General features: G+C 39.8%; 2 protein-coding genes across 3 annotated transcripts; one reads left to right on the forward strand and one right to left on the reverse strand.

Annotated features, from left to right (window-relative positions):
- The first annotated feature begins 87 nt into the window (after window positions 1-87).
- On the forward strand, window positions 88-15,663 carry LOC145433065 (THO complex subunit 1-like). Its single transcript, XM_080309973.1, has 16 exons — window positions 88-242; window positions 2,003-2,237; window positions 3,009-3,146; window positions 3,782-3,918; window positions 4,489-4,605; window positions 4,664-4,773; window positions 6,235-6,337; window positions 6,396-6,472; window positions 6,974-7,108; window positions 7,167-7,284; window positions 9,155-9,369; window positions 9,766-9,915; window positions 10,345-10,498; window positions 13,155-13,380; window positions 14,122-14,285; window positions 15,485-15,663. Exons 1-16 carry the CDS (start codon window positions 198-200, stop codon window positions 15,605-15,607), a joined length of 2,247 nt encoding a protein of 748 aa, XP_080166099.1. The 5' UTR covers window positions 88-197; the 3' UTR covers window positions 15,608-15,663.
- Window positions 15,664-15,707: 44 nt separating this feature from the next.
- LOC145433066 (uncharacterized) lies at window positions 15,708-27,972 on the reverse strand. 2 transcript variants are annotated; one of them, XR_013913040.1, is made up of 10 exons: window positions 27,723-27,972; window positions 27,418-27,558; window positions 26,019-26,384; window positions 25,429-25,547; window positions 24,194-24,404; window positions 22,798-22,956; window positions 20,988-21,110; window positions 20,115-20,218; window positions 16,078-17,132; window positions 15,708-16,044 (listed from the first exon to the last, which is right to left on the reverse strand). XR_013913040.1 is itself a non-coding variant. In XM_080309974.1 (9 exons), exons 1-9 carry the CDS (start codon window positions 27,846-27,848, stop codon window positions 17,009-17,011), a joined length of 1,473 nt encoding a protein of 490 aa, XP_080166100.1. In that variant the 5' UTR covers window positions 27,849-27,972; the 3' UTR covers window positions 15,708-17,008. The 2 variants fall into 2 exon arrangements, 1 of the variants encoding a protein (XP_080166100.1); XM_080309974.1 differs by having other exon boundaries at window positions 15,708-17,132.
- Window positions 27,973-27,981: the final 9 nt, after the last annotated feature.

Consider the following 27,981-nt stretch of genomic DNA (forward strand, 5'->3'; position numbering starts at 1 on the left):
ATGTATAAGATATGTCTGTATCTGTAGTATTAGTAAATCACCATTCCTTTGAACTGTAATGTATATTTGCTTGATTCAGGCTCCATTTATTACAGGAGGTATACCCTTGTTATTTTCGGTAGAAAACACTACGATCTGTAGATGTCTAAAAGCCTAAAATAGAAAATCGTTTTGTATCGGATATTTATAACAAAGATATGACATCTGGATTTTCGCACGAAGCATGTCTGAAAAGCTTGAAGGTATGTTTGCTGAATAGATGTGGGGATCCTAATTTTCATTATAAATTCCGTTATCGTACATTGGCATTTTGCGAAGTAGAATAGGATTGATTTTTAGTGGCGAATACTTTTTTCGACCGTACTTATATCTGTTTATTACATCGAATTGTACATTGCCTGATGAAAGTAATAGAAGCGCTTTTCATGATTATAAACTGCTATATGTTGGATTCTGTTCAGAAAAACATTTCCTACATTTCTATCAAATTGTCATAAGAGGTGATAAAAATAGTCATTGTTAGACATACTTAGCCTTAGTATAAGTTGAGCCAGTGGCGTAGACTGCGGGGGGAATCGGAAAACCCTCTACCCCTTTCCAAACTACACTCTACCCCCGTTTATAAGCTCTTATTATTGTCTCGGAGAGAGTCATCAGCTTATCCCTTTACCCTGAATGCATTCGCATATTTTTCATATTGTTGTCAATAGTTATCAATAGCGCACCGAAATGGTTTATGATTCGTTTCCCCTGCTGCAGTACTGTAGCTGGCATATGTTATGTGTGTACAAGTAGATGTTAACATGAGCGAGATTATCTGATCCTTGTTGCATTGGCATTTGTAGATAGATTTAACCATATTAATTAGAGCATTGTCTGTTTTCAAAACATCCCTGCTATCCCCCCATTTGTTTTATCTCACCTTCATTTTCTCTCGGCTGGCTACTTGCCTACTAGATTAGTATACATATATTTTGCGTACCGGTATAGCCCATATATCTACCATTGTACATTTGATATAACAATGTATTTTTCACTGTAACCGGTCAATCTTTTCTGTGTCATTTCTACTTTCAATAACTTGTCACCTAATTTTGTCGCTTGTCTTTTTATATTATCTTCTTTTACTTTTCATTCAGTGTACTGTACATGCCTCCTCTTTACATCGCCGAGGCCCAAGTGAGTGCCTGATTTCAACATAGTGTCCTATATGGTGTCGACACAGCCAAATCTCACGCCTCAGTGAAATTGTATCACGTCACAATTTCCATTTGGCTACAGGCAATTTGACGGTCATTTTTGACCGGCTTGCCGAGCATTAAATTTCGTAAAACGGGTATCAATCGAAAGCTGACTCTGCACTGATTACGAAAATATAAATTTTATTCCGCTCGTGGCCCTGGAACTCCCACAATCAGCCTCGAATTTTTCATTGTTATGGAGATTGGCATTGGTACGCAACAATGCTGTCTGGCGAAACGAGAGAGATCCTGATGACGCAACAATGCTGTCTGGCGAAACGAGAGTGTAGCTCAAGAGAAAAAGGTCCAAAAAGCATTGTTGCGTCCTAATGCCAACCTCCATAACAATGAAAAATTCGAGGCTGATTGTGGGGGTTCCAGGGCCGCAAGCGGAATAAAATTTATATTTTCGTCATCAGTGCAGAGTCAGCTTTCGATTGATACCAGTTTTATCAAATTTAATGCTCGGCAATCCGGTCAAAATTGACCGTCAAATTGCCTGTAGCCAAATGGAAATTGTGACGCGATACAATTTCACTGAGGCGTGAGATTTGCTTGTGTCGACACCATATAGGACACTATGATTTCAAAGACTGCTCCAAGTCGTTTTGAAACTTTCCAGTCTTTTCATCGTATTGCAATCTTGTGATGTATAGATTTGATGAAATTGTTAATAGTATAGGCTAGTAAACTAAACTGAAGGCAGGCCGGATACATTTTCCCTACTATGGTATTGAAGGTTCAATCACAATTCATTTTAGGCATCAGTCCAGAAAGATGTTGCCTCCCACAATGATGATTCCGTTATCGAATTCACGAATGCATATCAATCACTGCCGGGGTTGGACGCGGACAAGCGCACCGCTGCCGATCAGTCCATCAAGAATCTCATTGCTGATGATATTCATCAAATTCTCAAAAGCGAACAAACGAACGTGGGCGTGGTGAAACGCGCAATCAGAATCATATCGTTTGCGGTGAATGTTGCGAAACACGGTGAGTAATAACGAGCAATTGCTCATTAATAAAATGGTTTTCGTGTAGGCTACTTTATTAACTTGACCGTCACCAATCAGTGTTTAGGGTTAGGGTATTGTGGATTTGGCTTGGGATTGGGTTTAGGGTTACAGGGACTGGGACTGCGTATCAAAAAGTTGGGGTTGGAGATATGGCATCGTAAAATTCGTAAGGTAATATTTGGGTTGGGGGTTAGGGTTAGGTAGACTTGGACAACTGGAAGATTTTCCAGATTAGATTAGAATTGGAATTACTGAATTCGCAAAATCGTGGAAATTGAATTTAATACGGAATTGGAAAGGAATACAACAAAAATGAAGTTCAGTTCATATCAAACCGTATTTCATGAGAATGACAAATGTCTCTGTCGTACTATACAGTTTTCCTGTAAATTTTCAGGAAAACCAGAATTTAGATTATAATTTAAATTGAAGCATAGAAACTTTTCGTAAATAAGAATAAAATTAGATTACTGATATTTCACTCTAATTATTTTGATTAGACAACTAGAATTATCTAGTCATCCAAGTTTGGAGTCGGGGAAACGTAAAATTAGGGTTGCGGATGAGAGTAATGAATGCACCTACAATACATTAACCCTAAACCAATTATAAACGCCGTAAATTTTAACATGTTTATTGTTCATTGGTAGCCCTGATTGGTGATGGTCGATGTTGTTGTGAACAAAGTATATTAGACCCAATAAAATATCTTAATAATACGGTGTATCGTTATGTTATGTTATCACAGGTATGTGCTCACCTAGTCTGCCATTCAGTCTGCTGGGGGACGTCTTAGACTGTTTGACTCTCGACCTTTGCGACCCCGTTTTCTGCTTCATCGAGGAGAGAGTGGCGACTTGGAAATCGACACAATTTTACACAGCCGGTAGGAATTTCTTATCTCGCTCTTGTGTTTACGTCAGGGTTGTAATGACTCGAGTCGGGATCTTTTAAATGTGGAAAACGACTCGACTTAAGGCAATTTGTGCTTTGACTCGGACGTGTACTCAAGTCAATTCACATGACTCGACCAAGTCGCATGACACCAGGGTTTTAATCACTCGAGTCATCATTCGGCTCAAGTCATGATTTTCTGATGACTCAACTTGACTCGAGTCATTTTCTCAAAATACGGAAATGACTCGACTCTGTGTATTGACTCGACTTGGTTTCGAGTCATTGCGCATGACTCGAACCAAGTCATATGACTCGAGACTCAGATGGCCAAAATCGACATTTCATGTAACTTCAAAGAATAGTAAGCCTAATACGATTGGTATTTCATCTATCAGGACTGCTGATTTTAAAATCGGACCAGAAACCGTGTACACTGTATACAGTGAGGAAAATTACTATATTATGTCACTTGGACTTGAACCTTTGAACCCTGACATAGACTCGGACTTGACTCTGCAGTAAATAGAAAATGACTCGAATTGGCCCAAGTCAAAACTATAAAAGTAGAATTGACTTGTGACTAGGTTACGGCCCTGGTTTAAATTTTACAATTTGGAATTGCAGGAAAGAATCATCTTCTGCGTATGTGCAACGATCTTCTGCGAAGACTTTCACAAGCTCAGAACACGGTCTTCTGCGGGCGGATACAGCTGTTTTTGGCGAGGCTATTCCCTCTGTCGGAGAAATCGGCGTTGAATCTGGTATTTCGGAGTTTTAGCATTAGCAGTAGCGTTTCATTTAGCATCGAACGCCATAACAGGAGTTCCGCAGAAACTAGCAATTTGGTGTGGATAATAATACTTCAATTTTGTGTACAGAAGGAGTTTGTATATGGCCTAAAAAGTACCTTCAAATTTGGTGTGCTTGTTGATTATTGGAATCGGTGTAGCTAGCTTGCATCAGAAGCATTTAAACCGAGTTATAGTGAGTTGATGCAATGTATCAGCACCTATCCTCCTTCATGGACCTTATCAAACAGGGCTTCCCAGCCTGGGGGCCATGAATGTAGTGCAAACGTCATCAAAACTTCGAAATAGTTTTTTTTAGTTATCATCTCTAAATCTACTATTCACTATAACTGCATACTTTTTCCCAAGGGCTGAAAAAATAGGTGGGCATGATTTATTATCCTGTTCTCGCAACCTGTTTGGGTCATTTTTCGTCAGTCGAAATCTGCTGCTACACTGTTCTACCCATATCGTGGTTTACCGTATGTGATTTGAAGTTGTTATAAACTGTGCTGCTAGGATTTAATACGTTTTTCCTTGTAGTTCAGCCAATTCAACAGTGACAACGTGACGATATTCAACAGCAATCCATCGCAATCCATTTTGAAAAACGAAAAGAATGCGCAAAGCGACAAAGACCCTCCAACGCTTAATCAAAAGGTATACTCGATTTGATGTGGCTTCGACTCATATCGCAAATCGCTTGCTCGAATCACAGCCTCAGAAAGACGAATTATGGCTCGACGGCGGCGCAAACGATATGGAGGTCGACCAAACAGATCTGGACCCTTCAAAGAATAGGGACGAAAAAAAATCGGAAAATTCGTTGTATGTTTTTTCCTTTGCTGTCTGTAGCAGAGTTTGACAAATGGAAAATTTTTAGCTATTCCAAATTAGATCAAAGTTAGAGTTATAGCTACACCGATTTTTTCAAACTAGACTAGAATTAGAATTATGGCTACACAGTTTCTTCTAAATTATATTGGCGTTATAATTATAGCTACACACTGTTTTCCAAACTAGATTAGAATTAGAATTACTGAACGCGAAAACTTGGAAATTAAACCGAGTTCATGTCAAATCAGTGTTCATTCGCATAAGCAGAAATGTCTGTACGCCATGCTTAGCTCGTTCCGCAGGATACAGTTCTCCTGTAGCATTTTCAGGGAGAGTGGAATTCAAACCAGAGTATAGAAACAATTCGTGAATCAGACAAAAATTAGACTCGAATTGCAACAAAGAAAATTTCACAAATTAGCAGCTGCTTGAAACCAAGTCACAATGCTCCGAGTCACAAGTCAATCTCAGTTTTATAGTTTTGACTCGAGTCAAGTCGAGTCATTTTCAATTTACCACCGAGTCAAGTCCGAGTCCAAGTCACCCAGCAGAGGGTCGAGTCCGAGTCATGGTATTATGACTCGAGTCAAAGTCATTGTGTTGACTGCCCAGTTTCCAGTTAAAGGCTTGTTAAATCCACTTTTTGTAACCCTGTTTGGTGATATCGAATGGTTCGCATTTATAATATACTAATTTTCGTCATTTTTAGCAGTTTCTGGGCGCATTTTCAAGTACCAGTACCAATAGACGAAATCCCAATAGTGTGATTACTTTACTATTCCTCGAATTACAATGAAACGTCGGTCTTGGTCGTCTGAGTCTCGAGTCATATGACTTGGTTCGAGTCATTCCAAATCGAGTCAATACACAAATTGACTCGAGTCAAGTCGATTCATTTCCGTAAATCGAGAAAATGACTCGAGTCAAGTCATCTGAAAAACGTGACTCGAGTTGGACTTGAGTTGAGTCATGACTCGAGTCATTACAACCCTGCAAGTTAGATTCGAATTAGACTAACGGCGTTTCGCTGTAATTAGTCTAATGCAAGCCGTTACCGTTGTGGTCGTTGAAACATAGCTGATTAACCAATCAAGGGCCGTGAATTCCAGATCGCTAGTCTGCTTGTCGTTATATGGTCGCTGGCACCCTCACTATTCATCAGCTGTTTTCAAACGCTTTTCGGCAAATCTTAACGACTTTCCTGTGAGCTTCTTGCAGGCCCATTGATGTTTTTTTTATAAATAATCAATAGAATGAGTCATGGATACCCGTGATTTTCGAGATTTTCCAAATTTTGAACAATCCTATTGTTCACATTCACTGCTACGATATTTTTCTTTCGCTGCTATAGTATTGAAATGCCATAAACCGTTGTATCTTTATACTGTTCGAAATATCAGATCTAAAATATTTAATTCTCACGGGATTACATTAATGCCATTCTGTCAACAGGATCGTTGACTTCGAATTATACTCGAGCATATGGAGCCTTCAAGATATTTTTCGCAGCCCCCTCCAGTGCTATACGACGGAATCTTGGGAAAAATTCGCCAAGGTATACGCTGCTATGAAAATCTCAACTGCCCTGGCTTTATGTTGTTCTGTTTTTCCAGAACGCAGAGACAGTTTTTCGAGTTTTTGACAGTTTCAAGTTGGATAAACAACATTTCTTGGAGGAGCAACCGCACAAGTACGTTTCGTCAGATTTTTTTTCCCGTGTGGTCTACAAAAGAGTATTTTCTCTTGAATGACGTACAAATATAGCCAGTATTATGTCAATTGTCATGTGGAATAAGTGAGACATGCTACACAGTGTCATGGCTTGTGTCTTGTGCGTATCATGAGATGTCTTGAATCCTAGCTGATATGTGTAGGCCTATACCACAGAACTTGACTTAATCAGAAGTTCTGTACTTCTAAAGCCTATTTATCAGAACTGTTCGTAATATGAATTGAATTTTAAGTCGACCGTGTTAAAACTTGATTGGTTGGGTTCCGATTCTAATTCTTGAATGGTTGGTCGCATCACCATGACACCACAGGGCTGTCCAGGGTTGTAGCCATGTCACGAGGTTCCGAGACACAGGTCAATCTTACTTTTATAGTTTTGATTGAAGTCAATTCGAATCATCATTGCTGTTCTGTTTCAGTATAATATTCATCGCTTTGATGTCAACTGTTTTTGTCCCAGGGCATATTTCGCCAAGTTTTTAACGTCCGAGAAACTCATCGACCTACAACTGAACGACACGATGTTCCGCCGACAAGTCCTCTGCCAGTTTCTGATTTTGTTCCAGTATTTGTTAGGCACCGTCAAGTTCAAATCGTACGTGATCGATCATATCTAGTTTAAATTGCTGGAGGTAACAAAACTATTCCGACAGCGCCAGCGCGATGCTCTCGGACAAGCAGACAAAATGGATCGGCGAATCGGAAACGAAGATTTATGCTTTGCTGGAAGAAACACCGCCGAATGGAAAGCACTTCGCTGCCTATGTTAAGGTGAGCAGTGCTTCTTCAGCAGGGTTGTATGTAATGACTCGAGTCATGACTCGGCACGGGTAACGATTTTTTGCTGACTCGACTTGACTCAAGTCATTCTTTCAAATGCGTAGAATGACTCGACACGAGGCGATTTGTCTATTGAATGGACTTGTACTCAGGGTTGTAATGACTCGAGTCATGACTCGACTCGAGTCACGATTTTCTGATGACTCGACTTGACTCGAGTCATTTTCTCAAAATACGGAAATGACTCGACTCGAGTTAATTTGTGTATTGACTAGACTTGGACTCGAGTCATTGCGCATGACTCGAACCAAGTCATATGACTCGAGATTCAGACGGTCAAGACCGATATTTCATCGTAATTTCGAAGAACAGTATAAAGTAACCACCCTATTAGGATTTCGTGTTTTGGTACTGGTACTTGAAAATGCGACCAGAAACTATTAAAATTGAGGAAAATTATTATTTTATATATGCGAATCATTCGATATCACCAAACAGAGTAATAAAAGTCGATTTAGCAAGACTTCAATTGGAAACTGAGCAGTAAACACAATGACTTGGACTCGGACTTGAGTCATTATACCATGACTCGGACTCGAACCTCTGCTCGATGACTTGGACTCGGACTTGACTCGGTGGTGAATTGAAAATGACTCGACTTGACTCGAGTCAAAACTATAAAAGTAGGATTGACTTGTGACTTGGTTACGACCCTGTTTTTCGGTGACTGCTTTTATGAAAGGGGTACTGCGCTGTGAATGTGATGTGGACTCGCATTACAGTTGAAAGTGTGAAAAAATATTTTAACAGCAGCCATTTACTTCAGAAATTATATTTAATCAGGAATTTGGCAACCCTACTATCATTTTGTTTTCTGTGTCGAAATTTTTGCTTTCATAGTAACATAACTGTCATTGTTCCCAAACATTATAACGCATATTCAATATAAAACAGTGTTTTGCCACGAAACTGTCGGCTCAAGACCTTTTCATCGTGAATGCCTTGGGTTCGAAGCTTCGATGTAAAATTGACTCGAAATTGAAAGAAAATTCTGAGTGTCGAGTCGCTTTGAAAATTTCCTTGACGTGACTTCATTATTGTTATTGTTTATTAATAAAATCGTGTTATGGTGCTTATTTCAGCAGTGGTCTTTCGCGGCACAATCCAATCGATTTCGTCAACAAGTCAAACTAATAGTTGAGTAAAGGATATTCACAGTATTGAATTAATGGTCAATGGCCGTCCTGATGAGGCTGCAAAATTGATAATGTGTCGTAGAATATTGGTATCCGTCGATAAGTTTTTAAAGTGAAATGTGATGCTCCTTCACTGTGCAGTGAAATGACTTGACTCGAGTCAAAAGGTGCAATGACTCGTAATGACTAGAGTCATTTTTTCAAATGCCTAAAATGACTTGACTCGAGTCAAAATGTGCAGTGACTCGATATGACTCGATTCTAGTCAAAATTAGGAGTGACTCGACTACAGTTAAGATTCACAGTGACTCAAAATGACTTGACTCGAGTCAAAATTGGCAGTGACTGGTAATGACTTGACTTGCATCAAAATTTGCAGTGACTTGATGTGGCTCGACACAAATCAAAGTTTCCAGTTATTCGAGTCAAAATTTGCGGTGACTCAACTGAAGTCAAAGTGTCCAGTGACTCGAAATGACTCGGCTCAAGTTAATAGTTACAGTTGCTCAAAATGACTTGTCGAGATTTGCAACGACCTGAAATGATTCGGTTTGAGTCAAAATGGCAGTGACTCAGAATGACTCGACACAATAAAAATTTCTAGTGACTCAAAATGAATCCACACAAAGGCAGTGACTTAATTCTGTATCGCTCGGTGCACGCAGCATTTGTTGGAGCGCGAGAAATATTGGATCTCTTGGAAGAACGAGGGGTGCCCCAGTTTCATCAAGGTCCGGGAGCCTGACAGCCAGAAAAAAGACGCCCCCGAAGAGGTCCAGTCACCCCCTGCCAAACGCCGTAAAACTGCCGACGTCTCGAAACCGAAAAAAAGCACCATCGCGCAAGATTTCGTGTTGGGCAAGCCTCTAGGCATGGGAAGGTAAGTGATGTAATCACAGGTTGTCAGTAGGGTTGTTTAAAAATAACATTTTCTAGTTGGCAGATGTTGCACATCAAATTTGGCAATTCCAACCAACCTGTATATGTGTACATTGTGTAGTTATTAGGGTCAAAAATTTTGGAATTTATTTCAAAAAATATGAATTTATTTTCAAATTTTTCTGGCTACCCCATAAAATTGTTACGTTGCCGTAAAACAATGCACAACAAATTTGACTCATTTAGAACTTATTGGAGTAAACAATTTTTGAAAAAAATAGGGTTTACCGTACGGTGCGTAATTCGCTTCTACGGGTTGGAAGTGAGCCAATTCTGTTATGCATCGACTAAGACATAGGTGTTGTAGCAAGCCTGAAAAATCGTGTTTTCATTTCAGCCCCGAACTGACAAGGCTGTGGGAGCTGTGTCCCGACAATCTGGCCGCTTGCAAGTCAGAGAAAAGAAGCTTTCTACCCACTTTGGAAGGTTTCTTTGCCGAGGGCATCGAGCTGATGGATCCGAAGAATATGGTGGAAGAAGAATACATGTCAGTCTACGTTTTTCACGTTTATTTTTTTGTTTGGTTGCTTGTCGATTTGGTCACTGCTACAGACACATACTTGAAGAGCTTCTTGGAGGTGCACAACTTCAATATACAATTGAAATGTATATTAATATTGAAACGAACCCGAATATTTTCGGCTGACACTCGTCAGGGGTAATCATCAGTGGCTAGTAGAAAATTGGAAAAAACATTGTATATCAACAATGGTATCACCAAATATTACGTCACCGGCATGAAATTTTGAATAATTGGGGTGAACAGATGGCTTGAGCTCAATGTAGGCTACTATTTTTAATGGTACACAACTCCTTCTGTTGGCACAGACTACCTTGTCATATTTTGATTAAAGGCAGTTGTAGAATTGTGCAAGCGATCATGCAATTAGCAACGCCTATTCGTCTTTGTTCGCAGGTCTTACAACGATCCAAACTTTCAATGGCGGGCGTTAAGGCTACTGTCGCAGAGAAGTCCCTTGTTCTTTGCAAGCCAACCTGCGCAAATGCAGTTCAAGGTCGTCTCTCAATACCTCAAGGGAATAATGAAGAAGCTGTCCGAAGAATTCCCGGTACGTTACCGTCGATTCTAGTATTCGCATAAGATGCCACTAAGGCAGTGGTACCTAACCGAGGCTCCCCAACCAGTCCCAGGGGTTGGAGCGCCTGTCTAAAGTACGATTCATAGCCAAATAGCGACCGTTGCGTTGGCACAGCCAGCTGCACTGCATTAGGGTTGGGCACAATGATACTCTAATCTGAAGCGAGTATTCATTCTAACGGTTCGGGTCTAGTCGTGAGATGGTTTTTTTTCTAGTACTGAAATTATAAGTTCCCTGCCGTTAAGAGTTAATTAATCGACAAAAATTATAGTTTCGATTGTATTTTCCTCTGCGGAAGGTTATAAACCTCAATTGGTCGTATCGCAGCATACGAAACATGCATCACAAAGCGACAATTCACCTTTAATGTGATATAAAACTGGCATGGGGTATTCTTTGTGGTGACATATCAGGTGCATATTTTAACTTCTCCCATCTTTAATACCGTTAAGACTATTGCGGGGCAAAATCGAGCGCCTGACTGATTTGAGAGTCACTCATAATGATATCATAACGGTATGAATGATGTGGGATGCTTAAATATGTTCCTTTTGTTCGACTGGACAGAATATAATGCCATTTATACATCACATAGATTGGCTGATATTTTTCGATCATGCCTATTCAGGCGCGTAGATAAGGAGGAGGCATTGAAATGAAGGGAGGGGTTTCGATTTTTTTCAAATTTACTAATAGCATCAATTCATCAGGGTTAAGTACATGCGTAAATGACAATTATGCAATCTCCTCGTGTTGACGATTATACACGTATGATAAGCTTGTCGACGAGTCCGGAAGTGCAGTTAATTAGCGAGTCCCTGATCTGTTGCGACCAAATACGCGCGCTTATCAATGTCCTAGTTTTTATGGAATATGTGCTGTAATGATGCCGATTTCAGGTGGTTCAAACCATCCCTCTTTTATAAAGGCTGTATCAGACGAGGCGATGCCGGCGATGTCGGCCGATAATTTCTCTACCATCATGTGAGAGATCGTTGCACTTGATTAGTTTCAGAAGGCGTTGACCCGTTGCATTTAAACCTGCTCGGGGATGATTGACATCTGCGAATCGGTTTTTTGTTGTTGTACAGGTCAGGTACACTGTACTGTGCAACGTACATACTACCGTATTATGATCAGTGATGGGCGGATAGTGATTTCTGAGAATCCGAATCCATCCGACAGCTCAAAGCTCTGATGAGCAATCCTTCCGAATACCCATGCAAATCCGAAAAATCTTGTCCATAATCCAGAAAATCCGAACAGAATAAATATTCCGAAGAATCCCAATTGTGCAGCGGAGCTAGATACATTTAGGGCCTAGAGTTGGCTGGTTTATATTTGCTTGGACCTTTGACAAAACAACTTTAGAGTGCTACCAGTCCTATAGCAAGGGGTACACTGTCCGTTTTGGTTGTCGAGCTGACGATTTTTTTCTTTCGACTTGAAGTCAAAAGTCACGTCTGGTCAAAATTATCCGGAAACAAAGTTACAACTAGCCGAAAATATTCGAAACTAATTCTGCAATATGGTTATGATGTCTGTCCAATGTGTTCATGCTGCAATGTCTTGTCGAATGAAACCTTCTCTGAACCATGGTAGTATGGTATTTGTAAGGGTAGGTCAAAAAAGTTGAAGGTGGCACGAGTTTTGACTGTCATGATAGCTGTAGAAGAATATGCGCGTGCTGATGCTACTCGAAGGTGGTGGGTGCATCCGATTTTGCAACGCCGGCTTATACTGGATAAGTGGAGCGGCTCAATAATTTAGTACTACATCGCAGTAATTCGTTTCGCAATGCCTCGCCAGAAGGTCCGTCCCGCAAACGGCTTGAGCAAAAGTGACGCTATTCAAGTCTCGACACTGGTTTATATATGGATACGCATGAGCGCATCTCTCACTTCTCTCATCGCCGGCGATGTCGCCGAGTTAATTGACACTGTCAATTAAAATCGGCGGCGATTCGGCCGATGGCAGCGATGATAAAACAAACACTAACGCTCCGCCGACATCGCCTCGTCTGATACAGCCTTAACTCAAGCCTTGACGCACATCTTCTGATGGTTATGTTTAAGTATTAGCGGAAATCAATTACGCATGTTTGCGGGCATTCTATGTCATTCAGTTTCAGTGTGTCACTCTTTAATCACAATCGCTAATCAGCATATACTTAACAGCATTGTCTCCAAGCCATCGGGAGATAGGAGCCAAAGCATGCTAGGCTCAAGACGCGGTAGTTAAACCAGAAATGATATCATTGGTACTAGGCCTCTTGCAGATGCCATTGTGTAGGCCAGCAATGATACCGCGCGCACCAGGCCAATGCAGATGCGATTGTGTAAGCCATCGATGGTATAGTGCGCACCAAGCCTATTGCAGATGCGATTATTCAAGCCAGCGGAACTAGGCTTGTTGGAGACGCGATAAATCAGGCCAACAACGATTGCCGTGCACGCGGCAATCAATGGCAATCATCTCAACGGGAAATCGCGTGTCGTTACGTTGTACAGTGCCATGTGCACAGACGAATCTCGCAAATTGGCCACACGCAACACTGATAATACGACTTATTGAATTGCAACCGAGTATCTCTTACTACTTGACTCAAATCATTTCTCGATTTCAGCAAAACGCGCCGGAAACGGCGGAGGTCGTGCCCGAGAACGGCGAGATCGACAAGAGCATGGAGGAGGAGCCTCCCCGGGACGAGCAGAGGGAAGAGGGAGAAGACATCGACGAAGGAGAGGAGGACGGTGACGATGACGAAGTCCTGGAAGATGACCAGTTCGATAACGAGGACGCCTTGTTGAACGACGACAGCCAGCAGGAAGACGGTGATTCTGCCGACGAAGGTGAGCGTTTTTACGGAAGCGGTTAGTGACGGAGCACTAATTTTTCGCATTACACAAGTAAGCTTTGCCTTACTTCATTAGGTATGATTTTGGACCGCTGCCACTTCTACTCTACAATTTTTTCAGCACAACCTATTACTTTTTACAAATAAGTAGTTAGTAGTTTCGGGACAGGTTTGTGTCGCTTTGACGGGCGAAATTGTCAAGACGACTCGGAGAAATAGACACCAAATGACGGTGGCTGAATATATTTTCGGAAATAATACCGCCATTGCCGATTTTGCATTAGTCAGCTAAGGTGCCTTTGCAATTTCGATAGAAGTCACCTCGGATTAACTGATAAAGGTATGCGAGCCATCGACCGAGTATACTTTTTTAAAATGCTTACTTCATCACTCGCCATCCCCCCATTTACTATTTCCGTTGAAATTATTTTTCGTGGTCTCGGACATGACTTGCAATTTAACCTAGAGTACAAATGCTAGCTTCTCAAACTGCCTGCTGAAACTGTTCTTGGGACCCGGGTTTCTGTTGATGCTGTTCCGACAAGACTTGGACAATTAGATAATACGCTTATGAGGATAAACTGAAGCTGAACTTGAATTTTTATTGCACTTCTTTATTAATTCAATATTCGATTCTAATTTAAAATAAACTGTGTAGCCATGTAATCAAATTTGGAGAGGGTTGAACATTTTCTCGTTGACCAACTCTGGTACTAACGCGTCCGTCTACATTCAGGACTTCTGGAAGCGACAGTACCGGGCGACTCTCTGTCCAGCGACCAGGTCACTACAATCGCTCAGAAGCTGGGGAAAGAGTGGGAAAAACTGGCGCCGTTGCTGGGTCTCAACTCGAAAGATATCGCCGAAATCAGAGGGGATTCGGAAGACGTCATTCTCAGGGTAATGATGACTGCGACATAAATATGCTAGAGTTGGTCAAAGTCTTCATTTCAGGTGCTGAAGTACATGCAGAATAAACATCATTACTTTGTGTTGTAGGCCGAGTATTGCCTGAAAATTCTCAAGCCGAAGTTGATGTAGCCTAAAATCATAGCCACCTGAGCAGTATTGCAGAGACATATTTCAGTGCTCATATGATGTAACAATACTTCATTACTGATCACCTCTGTGAAACTATAAATCACTAACCTACGGATAGATACGCGACTCCTGGTGGTTACGCTTGGGCAAGCAGTCGCTCTTATTGCTGAGCAATCTAAAAGCGGATTAATTGGCAGTGCTAAAGCTGGCGACGCGAGCGCTGGAATTCAATATGTCTGGCCTTAATCGAAAGCACTGATTCCGAAAATATAAATTAAAATCTTGTCAGGACAATGGAACCACCCCGAAACAGTCCTTAAAGTCTGAAAACAACAATGGCCAATTTTGTCAAGCGATTGTTCGGAACAATGCTGATTTTCAGACGTTGAGGGCTGTTTTGAGGTGGTTCCATCGTCATGACAAGATTTTAATTTGTATTGTTGGAATCAGTGCGACACTAGCTTTGCATAAAGACCAGTTTTATTAAATTTTAGCACTCGGGTCTCCATCTATAAGCACTTGAGCACTACCAATTATGCTGCTTCTAGATTGCTCAGCAATGAGAGACACTGCTTGACCAGGCGTAACGGCTGGTTTTGCGTATCCATCCGTAGGTTAGTAATCCATAGAAAAACGCTCACATTATGTGACTATTTAGCCTAAAATAATGAAAACTGGTAGGTAGAAGTAGTCAAAAATTATAACCACCTTGCGTTAACAGTGTAAAGTGGGCAAAATCTACTCTGAAAAAGTAGAATTACTTCATTACTGACCACCGGTGTAAAAACATTCACCTTCTGGGCCTGAAAACTGTCGAGTGAAAGCAGTCTAAAACAGTCGTTCTGAATCTTTTTGACCTCTCGGTAAAACTTCAAAACAAGTGTTGCGGGGACGGTGAACCTTCAAGAATCAAAATTAACTCCAAATATACGATTGCGACAAATGTATGCTACCAAAACGTAATGTTGGAAACTTCATTTAATGCTGCCTTTTTGATATTTATACATCGTTCTATTGAAGTTTAAGCAAGGCAAATCTTGTGTCTTCTGTGTGCCTAGGCCCGCCAGACTCTGGTGACATGGCAGGACCGGAAAAAAGAGAACGCCAAACGACCCGCGCTAGTGCAAGCACTGACCAAAGCCGGCATGGAGGACTTGGCAAAAGAATTTGGCGGCAATTGAAATATCTTGGATTTATGCCGTGTTTTTTGATACATTACATAATGACGATCGTCGTGTTCTTGTTGTCTCTGGCTGAATGTGGTGGATATTGGAGGCACAATTCATGATGTTCGGTTTTATTTAATTCATTATTAGTTGCGACGCATCTTCTGTTATCAGTACCTTGGCGGATTACAGCGAGCACAGTTGAACACTTTAGTTCAGTAAGTTCAGAGTCATATATTCTCTCTCTGTACTGGAGCACCGTAGGGTTAGAGTCTAGTTATTGCAGGAGGCATGATGTATAACTAGGTAAGGCACAAAGATTTCAGTATTAATTGTAATGGTATGAGTAGAAAAGATGTTTTCATTAATAATATGTATTTCCAATGTGGAAGGCTTGATACCTCAGTTGGTCGAAGCACAACATAGTACAAAGCCATGCACGTGATTAGAACCTACATAAGTACAATGAAATAGGGTTATAGAACTGGAATTATTTTCTCTCTGGTCCCATGAAAGGTACATAGTGGAACTCATCATGTCATCCAGATTCCTATGAGATACTTGGACACTAGACTCGACGGTAATTACTCAATATCGAATCACTTAGGTGAGAGTACCTATGTATAACTACGGTTGCCATCGACATGGATCTAGAACTAAGGACAGGCGAAAACTTCGATCACCCTAACTGCAAAATTTGTGAGCTGATGACTGAATAAATAGTCCAGACTTTCGCCCAGTGCTTATCACGGCCTGATTACCTTAAATAAGACAAATTATAAGTAAAAATCTTTAAAATATGGACGGTTTGGCAACTCCAAGTATAACACCTGGTTTGGAAACGCATTTCATAACGGTGCAAATTGTTTTCCAAGCAACCCTATCCACGAACTAGCGGGCTTACTTTTGGTCGAACATAAGATTCCTGACCAGTTGATAGTTGTGAACCATTAATGATACAGATGCACCATTCTGACAAGGCTTATTTCGTAAAGGTTGTGGTTTTTACGTGAGCAAGTGTCTGATGATGTAGTACAATACGAAATTGATACATAGAGCAATGAAAAACAAATCTTTGAGGATTCTGTCTCCTGATTTTACCCCAATCACTTACGGGGATGGAAGAAATCTGCGGGTAGGATTCAACGTGCTTCAAATACATCAACTGATTGGAGATTGCCCCCAGCGAATAATACTTGATGCGGTGAATTGACAAGAAGTGCATGATACAAGGTTAGAAAAATGGCTTTGCGCACAGTGACATGGGAAACGGTACAGCAAAATTAATAAAAGTGATGTCGGAGTTAAATAGAAACACAGCGAAATCTCAATAGACTAATACTAGATTGAACTTGACGTGAGGCTTCATTAATGCGCTCGATGGGAGCACATGTAGTCTTGAAGGGGTCTTCCTGGTCAAAAGATAACTCCGCTTTCAATATGCAGAGAGTGAAGCTGGTTGGAAACTGACAATCCGTCGTAGACTCCAGGACCTTCATTAAAGATGTTTTCCTCATCCATATCGTCATCAGTTATTTCCCTGTGCACACGATAAATGAATATGTGAATCGCCGAGGTCACAAAATAGTCGGAGAGGTCAAAATTGTTTTTCACTCTCAGACTACAAAATGACAGTACAACGATACCGCAATTTTGAAGTCAGCAAATTTAGAGGCAAAATTGCCTCAGTCCATCCCATTTATGCTCATGGAATGGGTTTTAACTTGGATGAAATGCATTGATAGACATATGATATTGAAGGTTTTGTAAGAGAGAGAGAGAATCTTTATTCGTATACATTACATATCAACGTTACACTACAAAAATGTAACAGTGAAATGCGACATGCAAGGTAGACGGGAGGCTTGACATGACAAAGTCTTCAGAGCCGAGCCACCCAGGACAGGAGCAATTTTCACAGTTGATAACTAATGAACAAAAAAAAAAATTAACTAACGAACGAAAAGACAAATAAGACACAGTATCATGGACCAATTCGAAATACAATGCAAATACAATTTAGCCGTAGTTAGAGATAAGGGAATGAAAACATTGTTTTTTAAATGCACAAGAGTCTAAATTGCGGAGATTAGGTGGCAGCTTGTTCCAGACATTGACACCAATAAAACTGATCGAATTTTGTACTAGACTGGTAGAGTGGTGTTGCACAGACAGAGACAAGTTAGAAGAAAATCTGGTATGATGTTGGTGGGTGACCTATCGATCTCGCTTCCCATGACATGCCGCCCTATTTCTTGTCGCTTTCTTTTTCTATACTATCTTCTTTACTTTCATTCAGTGTGCATGTCGCCTCTTTACATTGCCTAGGCCAGTGGTTCCCAACCGGGGGGGAATTCCCCCCTTGGGGGGAATTTTGAAATTTTTAGGGGGGAATCTGGCTTAAATTATTTAGGGGAGATCTGGCTTTGGCATTGTATCGGAAGATACTCTGGGTTCACAAGGTTTTTAGATTTTTATGGTATGGAACTGTTAAGTAGAAATTAGTTCTTTACAATTGTATATTTCTTTGGCGGATTTAAAGCTAGGTGTATGTTTAAATGCCTTCCCTATATATTACACCCCCTGATAAAGTGAGGCTCACGAGACGATTTCGTTGGGTCCGGACAGCCTCTCGAACCAATTGCTACTAAGCAGGAAAACGTCAAGTCGAATTCAGCACAAGGTCGCTAGTGAAATTGTTCAACTTTTTAAGCCAACATATGAGCTAACGTGAAAAACATACCGTACCAAATTGATCGATTCAAATCAAGTCAATAGCAACCGGACTTGGTGATTTATTTTTCGTCAGCGGCTACCCGACCGGTCAAAATCAGTTGAAATTTGACTGTACTTTTCCAAAGTTTAGTGCGGTCTGTATTCGCCATAGTTCGGACATATCTGAATATGTTTGGCCATTAATTGCTCAGTCAGCAAATGGTTGCGTGTTAAAAAGTACATTTTTTTAGTCACAGGCAACTTTTTCATAGGGGGGAATTTTAGCTCAAATATTGGCCAAGGGGGGCACGAGACGAAAAAGGTTGGGAACCACTGGCCTAGGCCAAGGTGGGTGTCCGATTCCATAGACAACTCTTAGTCGCTTCAACATCTTCCTTTCTTTTCGTTGTATCGCATTTTTTGTGGTGTATTGAACTGATGAAATTGCTAATAAACCAATGATGATGATGATGATGGTATCTGAAGGTATCTTGAACAGATTATCAAAATATAGTGGCAGTTCACCCTGATGATAGCTATGCATAAATTTCATAACCTCAAATTTGAAAATGTCTTCCACTTTCATTATTCCAACGCTTCGATACATGCTATTACAATTTTCATATCTAGATTTCCGACAGAGAATTCGTATGGCTCGGTTTTGCAAGACTTGCAATTTCTGCAGATGTTTTTTTTGCAGCAGGTCCCCAAACTAGGATCCCATAAATGAGATAGCAGTGAATTAAGGCATAGTAGACTGATCTGAGAGTTTGATGAGGAATTAAATTTTTAAGGCGATAGAGAGCCCCGACACCATGCGAGATTTTAGTTTTTATATTGTTGATATGATCAGACCATCCGAGTTTATCATCAATGATAATGCCAAGATATTTAACAGATTTATGTGTACCAAGACGTGCGTTATTTACTATAATTTCACTTCGATTCGCTTGAGTACGAAACACGAGAGTTTTGGTTTTGAAGGCATTGAGCTGAAGTTGGTTAGATGCCATCCATTTTGACACTGTCGATAGCTTAGTGTTAATGTTGTGAAATGCATCAGATAAATTTTGAAGATTGAATAATATATTCCTATTGAATGAATCCGAATATTTTCGGCAGACGCTCGTCAGGGTATAGTAGAGAATTGAAAAGAAAATCGCATATCTACAATCATTTGGTGATACGATTGTTGATATGTGATGTGATGCTATTGTCAATTATCTACTAGTTGCAGGTATTTTTTTACAGGAATATATCATTATTCAATTGAACATTGAAGTTCTGTGCATTCGTGATTCTCTTATTGTAAGATGAGGCCCATTCATGTAAAATGTTATTCATAAGATAAATGAAACAAGTTGGAGTGGTCTTTGAAATCAGACACCCACCTTGGCCTAGGCGAAGTAGAGAAGCGACATGCGCACTGAATGAAAAGTAGAGCAATACAAAGCAAATACAAAAGGACAAGCGACAAAATGAGGTGGCATCAGACGGAATGCGAGACCGGTATGTCAGGTCGTGATCCGGTTAACTTGAGGGCTGACTAGACTGTCCAAATGTCCACGGACATCGGACATATGAGCATGCGATACAAAAGCATGCAACATTCAAGCATGTGGGTTAACGGTAGGGTTGGGGTTAATTCTGGGGTTAGGATTTTTATAATAACACGCTCAACTGTCGTTAATCAGTGTGTTGCATGCTCAAATGTGGGGTAATCGTTTATATATGTTGTAAAAGGAGAATAATGTGACCAATGCAGGCAGATCTCATAAATTCTTCAGGCACGGTGTTTCTGACTTACGGTTCAGGCGATGTTCTGTGAACAGACTCTCTCGACACTGCCGAATGAATTCTGCTCATCTTCTTTTCATACTCGTCTTTTTTGGCGTAGTGCTCCTGATATATCTGCAAAAAGCGCGACTTGAAGGAAAATCGTATAATATGTTCATATTGAAATAAAACCGAATATTTTCGGCAGACACTCGCGGGTAATTGTAGTGGTAGCTCTATGGCGCCACTAGGGTGTGACGACATCGCAGGTGCTTCGGTGCTTGGTCGGCACTGAATACATGGCTGCTTGAGAACTCACGTCTCGTATATTAGACAGACCGTCAGTCACGTTACTACAGTAATCGTGAGCAACTAGTAGAGAATTGAAAAGAACATCGTTTATCAAGAACCTTATCATCAAAAAGACTTAATTTTAGAGGAGGCATATTGATGATTTCATTTATAGCAACGACACAAATCTATCAGTACACAACCCTATTTTTGGCAAAATTTGAAACGCTGAAAGCACGTGGGACTACACAATTGTTTAAGTAACCAGGGGTCAACCCGGATTAACTGTTAAAAGTATGCGACCCGTCGGCCAAATTTACTTTTTGAAACTATATACTTCAGTACTTTCTTCATATCTGCTTCCAATTGAAGTAATCTTGAAATTTCTACTTCTACTTGTAATTGAGTAGTAATTTACACCGTCACTTCTATTTCTGGCTGCTGAATACTTTGATCGTCTCTGGAAGCAACACAGGAGGTAATCTAATAACAGAATTCTAACCCGATCAAACTTAACCAAGCAAAGGAATTCTGCATGATTGGTTCGTAAAGGTAGATATGCATCTAATACATTCTAACGACATTATGCATTTGTTGTAAGCATCAAACTGACCTTGTTAAGTTGATCCTTCAGTTGTCTTTGCCTGCTCGGACTCGGTGTGAACCCTTCGCTCTTTTTGGAGACTTTACCTTCTGGTTGAATTCCATGGCATGAATATATCGTTGGTTGTGAGACCTGGCAACAATAATGATTATACGGATTGTAAAGTACCAGTAATCAGGGGGTTCATAATCTGAGGCTTGTCTTAAGTACGATTGATCATTACGATGGTATGGTACCAATATATGAAGTTATCAAGTCGCGCTGCTCTCTACTACATAAATTAAAGCATTAAATAGAGACACATATGCGATATTTCCACACAAAACCAGCATAGCTATTGAAACCAATTAAAAAATCATTGACTCACAATAATTGTGGCACAACACAATACAGTTTCCGCATCACTTTGTATGGAAACGAATGGGATAAAAGTTGGCCGTGTTGCCACAATAACACTTTGTAACAGTTATCTTACATTATCTTTTGTGTTATAGCGCTTTTGTTGTACAACAAGGAAACTTAAGATCACTGAAATCGCACCAGTTATTTCAGGTCAGTTAACATATAACAGAGGCTTTTGTTGAAATGAAAGATTACTTTTATAGACAAAACGCGCCGCATACATACCGGAACTCAGTAACAGTAAGCTCTTGAGTATGCTGTCTGACTCTATGTGGAACGGATTGTATGACCCTTGCTGATCCTGTGACTTCAATACATATTCAATCTTGAAATAGACCTTTCAAATTGTTACCTAGCTGAATGTCGACAAATGGTATCAAACTTCAACCATACAGCATCTTTGATTAGTCTTTTTCGTGTTATAGGTCAATGATTTCTCTGGAACCACCTCTTCGAGTGCAACATGTTTTGCTGACGATTCGCTCATGTACATCTGTCTATTGCTTCAAGTTTGAAAGCCCTGACCTGCGATCAAATGTCAAAAGTACATAAATAGATGTCTCATATCTGGAGCTAGACCGATATCTGTCTTAGTAGAAATATTGGTATCGGCTAACTCCAGTGTAAGTCTGCCAACTACTATTATTGTTTGATATGATAGGATCTGCAGTACTGTTAAATTGACTGATGTCTATCGATCTTGTTTTGTACACTACAACGTAAGCTTAAGGGATGGGAAGTACAAGTTTCTTAGTCAGATGGAGTATAATTGTAAATAAATGAAGCATATTTATCAAATTACGACCACAAATGAGCAGGCCAAGTAGAAAAATATCACATTTTATTATTGGCAGAGAAGGTCGGCTTATCAGCGAAAATATATCATAATGGAATGGGCTCAAAATTGCGATATCGATCAAGCTATATTCACAACAGGCTTTATTTGAACAGATGAAAAAATATATAAATAAATGAATGAATTTCGTTACCTAAAACTAAAAACACTGTGTGATGAGAAATGTGTACTGATTGCTGTTAAATAAAAATAATGTTTTCCTGACAACGTGAAACTGTCACACATAGAAGCAGACATCCAAACAATAGACCCAAAAATTAAAATGTTTTCTCCTCCTAAACACCAATTGCTACTACAATCCCATACCTGCTTATCTTTCTGAATTTTCAAACTAAACCACATCTATATATCATCCCTTGATTCAACTGTGTTTACTGGATTGAAGGATACTCATTAAGATAAGCTCGATTCGACAAGAAATACTAGAAAACTTATGCTATGCAGTGTAGCTACACTATTGACAATTTTCTGTTGTGTCACAGATTATTGTGTGGCGAGAAGGCTTGTTCAGATTCAACTAACATGATATATCATTGGTCAGATTGAAATAAAAAATCTTACTTTGACGGGTTCCAGTGGTTTCAATTTTGCTTTTAATAACCTCCCTCGTTTTCTGTCATCAGATGGAGGCGCATCCAATTTGCTAATTCCTCGTTTCACCTTGGAAACCGTGAACGCCGTCGTTAACCGAAGCTCATAGCCGGGTCTCACCATATCATCCTGTCAAGACCAAAGAATCAGTAGGCTATCAGTTTATTAATAATTTTCCTCATTTCAAAATGCCACAAGACTGCGATATAACAAAGAGATTGGAAGGTGTCCAAGCGACTCGGAGTTGTTTTTGAAATCGGACATCATCCTAGGCCTAGGCCAGAGGTGGGCAATTATTTTGCTCGCGGGCCAAATGAAAAGCAGAAAATACGCTGGCGAGCCAAGTCAAAAATGTTAACTATATTCTGCGGCGTTATATTTGTATTTCTAAGAAGAAAGCAGTGAATTTCATTGTTTATACATGCTGCTCAATGGTAAACATGATCCACTGTAAACTCTTTTTAACCCACATACATGTTTTTCTATTGAAACATTAAAATGTAGTTAGGATACTGCAAATATTATCTTGGTCGCTGCCTCCCGAGTAATGTGTAGCTTCCTGAAATTCCTACTTGTTTGTGGAAACTAGCAATGCTTCCGAAATTCGCACTTCCTTAGCCGACTGATTGACTTGTTTTACGAATTAGGGATGTGGAAACGTATCGCATAACAATATCTAAATGTGACAATGGCAATAAAGAAGGTTTGAACTGAACTGTATGGAAGCAGTGACATGTTGTGACTTTAATTGCTACGTAACACTTCCGTGCATTGGCTTTATTTTGAATCTGGATTACTCGTACGATTACGTAGGCTGACCAGTGTCAGCCGAAAATATTCAGGTTCATTTCAATATGAATAGACTATTCAATCGTATATTGCGGTTCTGTACCTCTAAGAAGTTCTTCAAATGTGTAAGTTCATTACGTAATGTTACTTGAAGAGCTTCTTGGAGGTACAGAACTTCAATATACAATTCAATACTATATTCATATTGAAATGAGCCCGAATATTTTCGGCTGACACTCGTCAGGGGTAATTACTTGAGAGAAGAATGCTGATCACAGATATTGTTGCCGAATGAAAAAGCCACTTAAAGTCCACTTAATGTCTAGAGAATATCAATTTCCTCTCTTCAACGATTGCCTTATACAAATAAGCTGTTAGAGCATTTCAATTGTGTGAGAAAGTTAAGTTGATGGAATATATATCAAGTTGAGAGATCTGTAAATATTAGACTACTCAGAGATCACTTTCTACACATAAAGTAACCATTTTTGTAGATAAACTGAAACATGTTTCTCTAACGCTAGAGATACTCAAGGACTAGGAGTTGATCAATACACACGAGAGTGTTTCTACTTACAATTATTTCCCCCAGTTTGTCTTGATTCATCGTGACGCAAGGGTATTGCTTGAACGGCATTTTAATGAACATATTCGCCTTTTTATTATGTTCCATCTCGTATGTTTCGTCTTCTCGCCACCTTGAGGAAGTACTGCTGACAGCCCTGCTGCTGGCAACTCGATTTTTAGCTGTCCATATGATTGATTTGGTAAGATGTGGTACGGTATTCCTGTGAAAGTATTGCTGCTTTTTATTGACAAATCCAACCATCCACAAATTCAATACCATACAATTGAATAGTATATTCATATTGAAATAAACCCGGATATTTTTGACAATAGTCAGGGGCAATCGTCAGCAATTGAAGAGAACTGGATATCCAGTTTGATATATAGCCTACGTCACTGCCAGACAGTCATTATAACTGGGTTTATTAAAGTATAGTCCCCATAGTCACTTATTAGTACATTTATATCACATACCAGATTACGTTTGCGTAACTGATCTATGGTGAATACAACAACTATGTCTCAATAAAAATACTTGGGAAACAATATCCGTTTATTTTAATAATTGTATATTGAAGTTATGTTCCTCCAAGAGTATATAAGAAACTATATCGATATAAATTTCAATCTATTAATCAAAATCTCAATCATGTTCAACTTTAACTGAGCTCATCAACTTTTTTACATCTATTTAGTTCCCAAATAACTCTCTCTTTCAAAATGTATTCTCGTCCATCGAATCATGTGGAATCAACTCCATCTTATATCACATCTCATCAAGTGCCCTTACAACGATTAAACGGTGTAACGATACAAAAGATCAATCCAGCAGGCAGGAACATGTCACAATATTTATATCTGGATTCTTGAATAGACCATTACATGTATTTTTGGCATAATTGGCGTCACTGAATCACTGACTTTTGTTTCATTGTATCGAATACATTGCCCCTGCCACAAAATTTTGTGAAGCATCAATTGGTACCCAAAACAATTTACTAATTGCGATTTCTATTCATTAAATCATAACTTGTGTCACAGAATCACAGATCCTACATAATAATTATTTTATCATGTTCGTATCGGCGTTACAATATTTATGTACACAATTGATACATTGTAATAATTATTTTATTGTGTTCATACCAGCATTACGATATTTATGTATTCAACAATTATGAGAAACATAATCCTATATATTGTTGGCGTATTTAATAAAAGGTATCGAGTACCAGAACAACTTACGCTCTCTTTGGGTATATTTGCACTGTCGGGTCATCCAACAGACCCATCTCGCTTTCAGGCGCGGTTTGAGGGTGATTTTCATCAGGAGGGAACTCGTTTACGATGACGCCGGGTGATACCTGTGGAATAGTGAATAGCTGGATAAAGAAATTCGTTGCAGTAATGTTAATTGACTTGGGACTTTTCAAATTTGGAAAGTGCAGGAAAGCTTTGAAAATCTCCTTTTTGTTGGAATATTACATAGTAAAAGCTATAAAAACGAAGCCCAGTACTTTATTATGCACTGCGTATGCTATTTAAGTAGGGCTGAGCAAAATTGAGGACCTGAATGATTCGATTCCGAATAGAGTATTAGCCTAAAGCCTTCGAGTCGAGTATTTGAGCATCCCTTATTTAAACATCACAACAGTATGAATAATGTGGAAAGTTCAAATATGTACCTTTCATGCAGCTGCAAAGAATATAATGCCAGCTCTATATCACATCTAAGTAAAAGCCATATATTCAATTACAAGTTAGTAATCGATGCATGCTTCCTTGTAGTGGTAAATCTCTGGGATTATAACAAGATTATAACATCAAACTCTCACCTCATAATATCTTTTCGTATGGTGCTTTTTGACATTGCCGCTCATAAGCCGTCGTTGCTGTGGGCTTTCATTAGTTTGTAACCTTTGCATGTGTCGTAGGATGGCAGTTTTTTGCCTTTGTCTCTGTTCTATAATTATGGATTGCCTTTGCCGACTCTGCTGTCTTGTCCTTGCGCGATCTCGTGATACTAACGCCCCGGGTGGTTCCAGGGGTAAATTCACGAGTGGAACGCTGGGGGCTTTTCGTCGAAGCCTTGCTTCCTCCTCCTGTCTCATCCTAGACGCGTGCCTGCTTGGGACTCTTTCGCTGGTTTGGTAAAGGTAATTTTCGCGAAATGCCCGGCGTTCTTCACTGTTATTGGTAGCCTGCAGGAAAGTGTTTTGATTTAGAGTAATTAAAAGACACTGTAGTTGGTTATTCAAAAGAAGCTGTTTCGCTCTTATCTAAATGTAAAAGAAGCGGGGGAGATAGTGTAGTGATGAGCGTCGGCGCCGTCTATGCAGGCGGCCAGGGTTCAGGTCTCGCTGTCGGAGGTTATTCTGGGCTCCTCGTCCAGATAAACACAGTAAAGAGCAAGAAATAGCTTCTAAAAAAAGGATGGACGAAGAAATATTAACATCGAAGAAGACTGTGACATCGGGCAATAGGTCGAGGTGAACCCCAGTTTAAGAGACCCCAACTGGTCGTTCGGCAGCACCCTATCTGTTCATTACATCGCATGGTGTGTCTTAGGCTATATATTGCATTGTACATTGTGTGTGTCTTGGGCAAATGGACATATAATCAAACAACTTTGTTAAGGTATGAATAAAAAATAATTTGGGGGAATGGACTTTAAAATGAAAAGAAAATTAATGTGGCATTCCGCGTCACTGAAAGAAAATTGATGCAAAATGTACTTTGATGGTGCATGTATGGTTGATATAAAATAAGATTTTCAAATTGGACTTTAGTACCCTAGGAATTAGTCAGTTTATAAAATGCTGAGTCGTCAATCTCACAATTCTGTGATCATTTATTATAGAGCTACCCATCGTAAATAGTAATATTACAAATCATTAGCCATATGCAAATCATAAACAATTACTAATAGTAATTAAAAAAGTAAAAACTACTTTGTTACTGACCACCTCTACCAGTGGCTTCAAACAGGCGTTCCGTTCTGCCATACTTTCAGCGCTAATTTTTGTATCGGTTCCAATTTTATTTTCTCAGATGCGTGCATGTATTTTTAGTTATCAAATCTTCAGCTTGATTCAAATATTATCATCTTTATTTATTTTACTATAGTCGCAATTAACCAACGTTCATTTGGCTACCTGTTTAATCGCAATAATCGAATAAATCATGTGTAACTTGCTGTCACAAAACGGATAAATACAAATGATATATCTGTACCATTGATCCTTCTTCACCCTCTTCGCTTGGAGGTGGAGCCACCATGTTGGGTCCAATACTACTCTGTGCCCCATCAGACTTTCGGTCTGATTTAAGGTCGGTTGCATGCCCAACACCCGTGGCTGGCTCGACAATTTCCACCTGAAAAGTAAGTAGATTCAGCATTCCACAAAAGATATGATATTTATATGAACAAAGGATCAATGTGTCGAATATTTTGTGATTTTTGTTTAATTAGAGAACAAATCATCATTTTTATGAACGCATGGTTATGATTTAAATAGCTATGGTGTCGGAATTGGTACCTGCTTTATTTGAACATCGTGAAACGCAGGACTGAAGACTCGGTCTTTCCATTTGACGGAATTGGCCCGGGATTGAGTGCTTGCTCTGCTTTCTGTCCTCTTTATTGACTGCTTCCGTTCTTCCATGATTATGAGAAATTATTATATTTCAACATTCAAATGACTAGCGGATTATCAGGAAAACGCCTGGAACTGCAATAAAACAAACTGCAGCAAATGCATCATTTCGTCATATGGTTGCTATGGAAGATGTTTGGCG

Source organism: Botryllus schlosseri, chromosome 2, assembly GCF_051294905.1.
Source record: "Botryllus schlosseri isolate E-star chromosome 2, Bs_hap1, whole genome shotgun sequence".
In the NCBI taxonomy this organism is placed as follows: domain Eukaryota; kingdom Metazoa; phylum Chordata; class Ascidiacea; order Stolidobranchia; family Styelidae; genus Botryllus; species Botryllus schlosseri.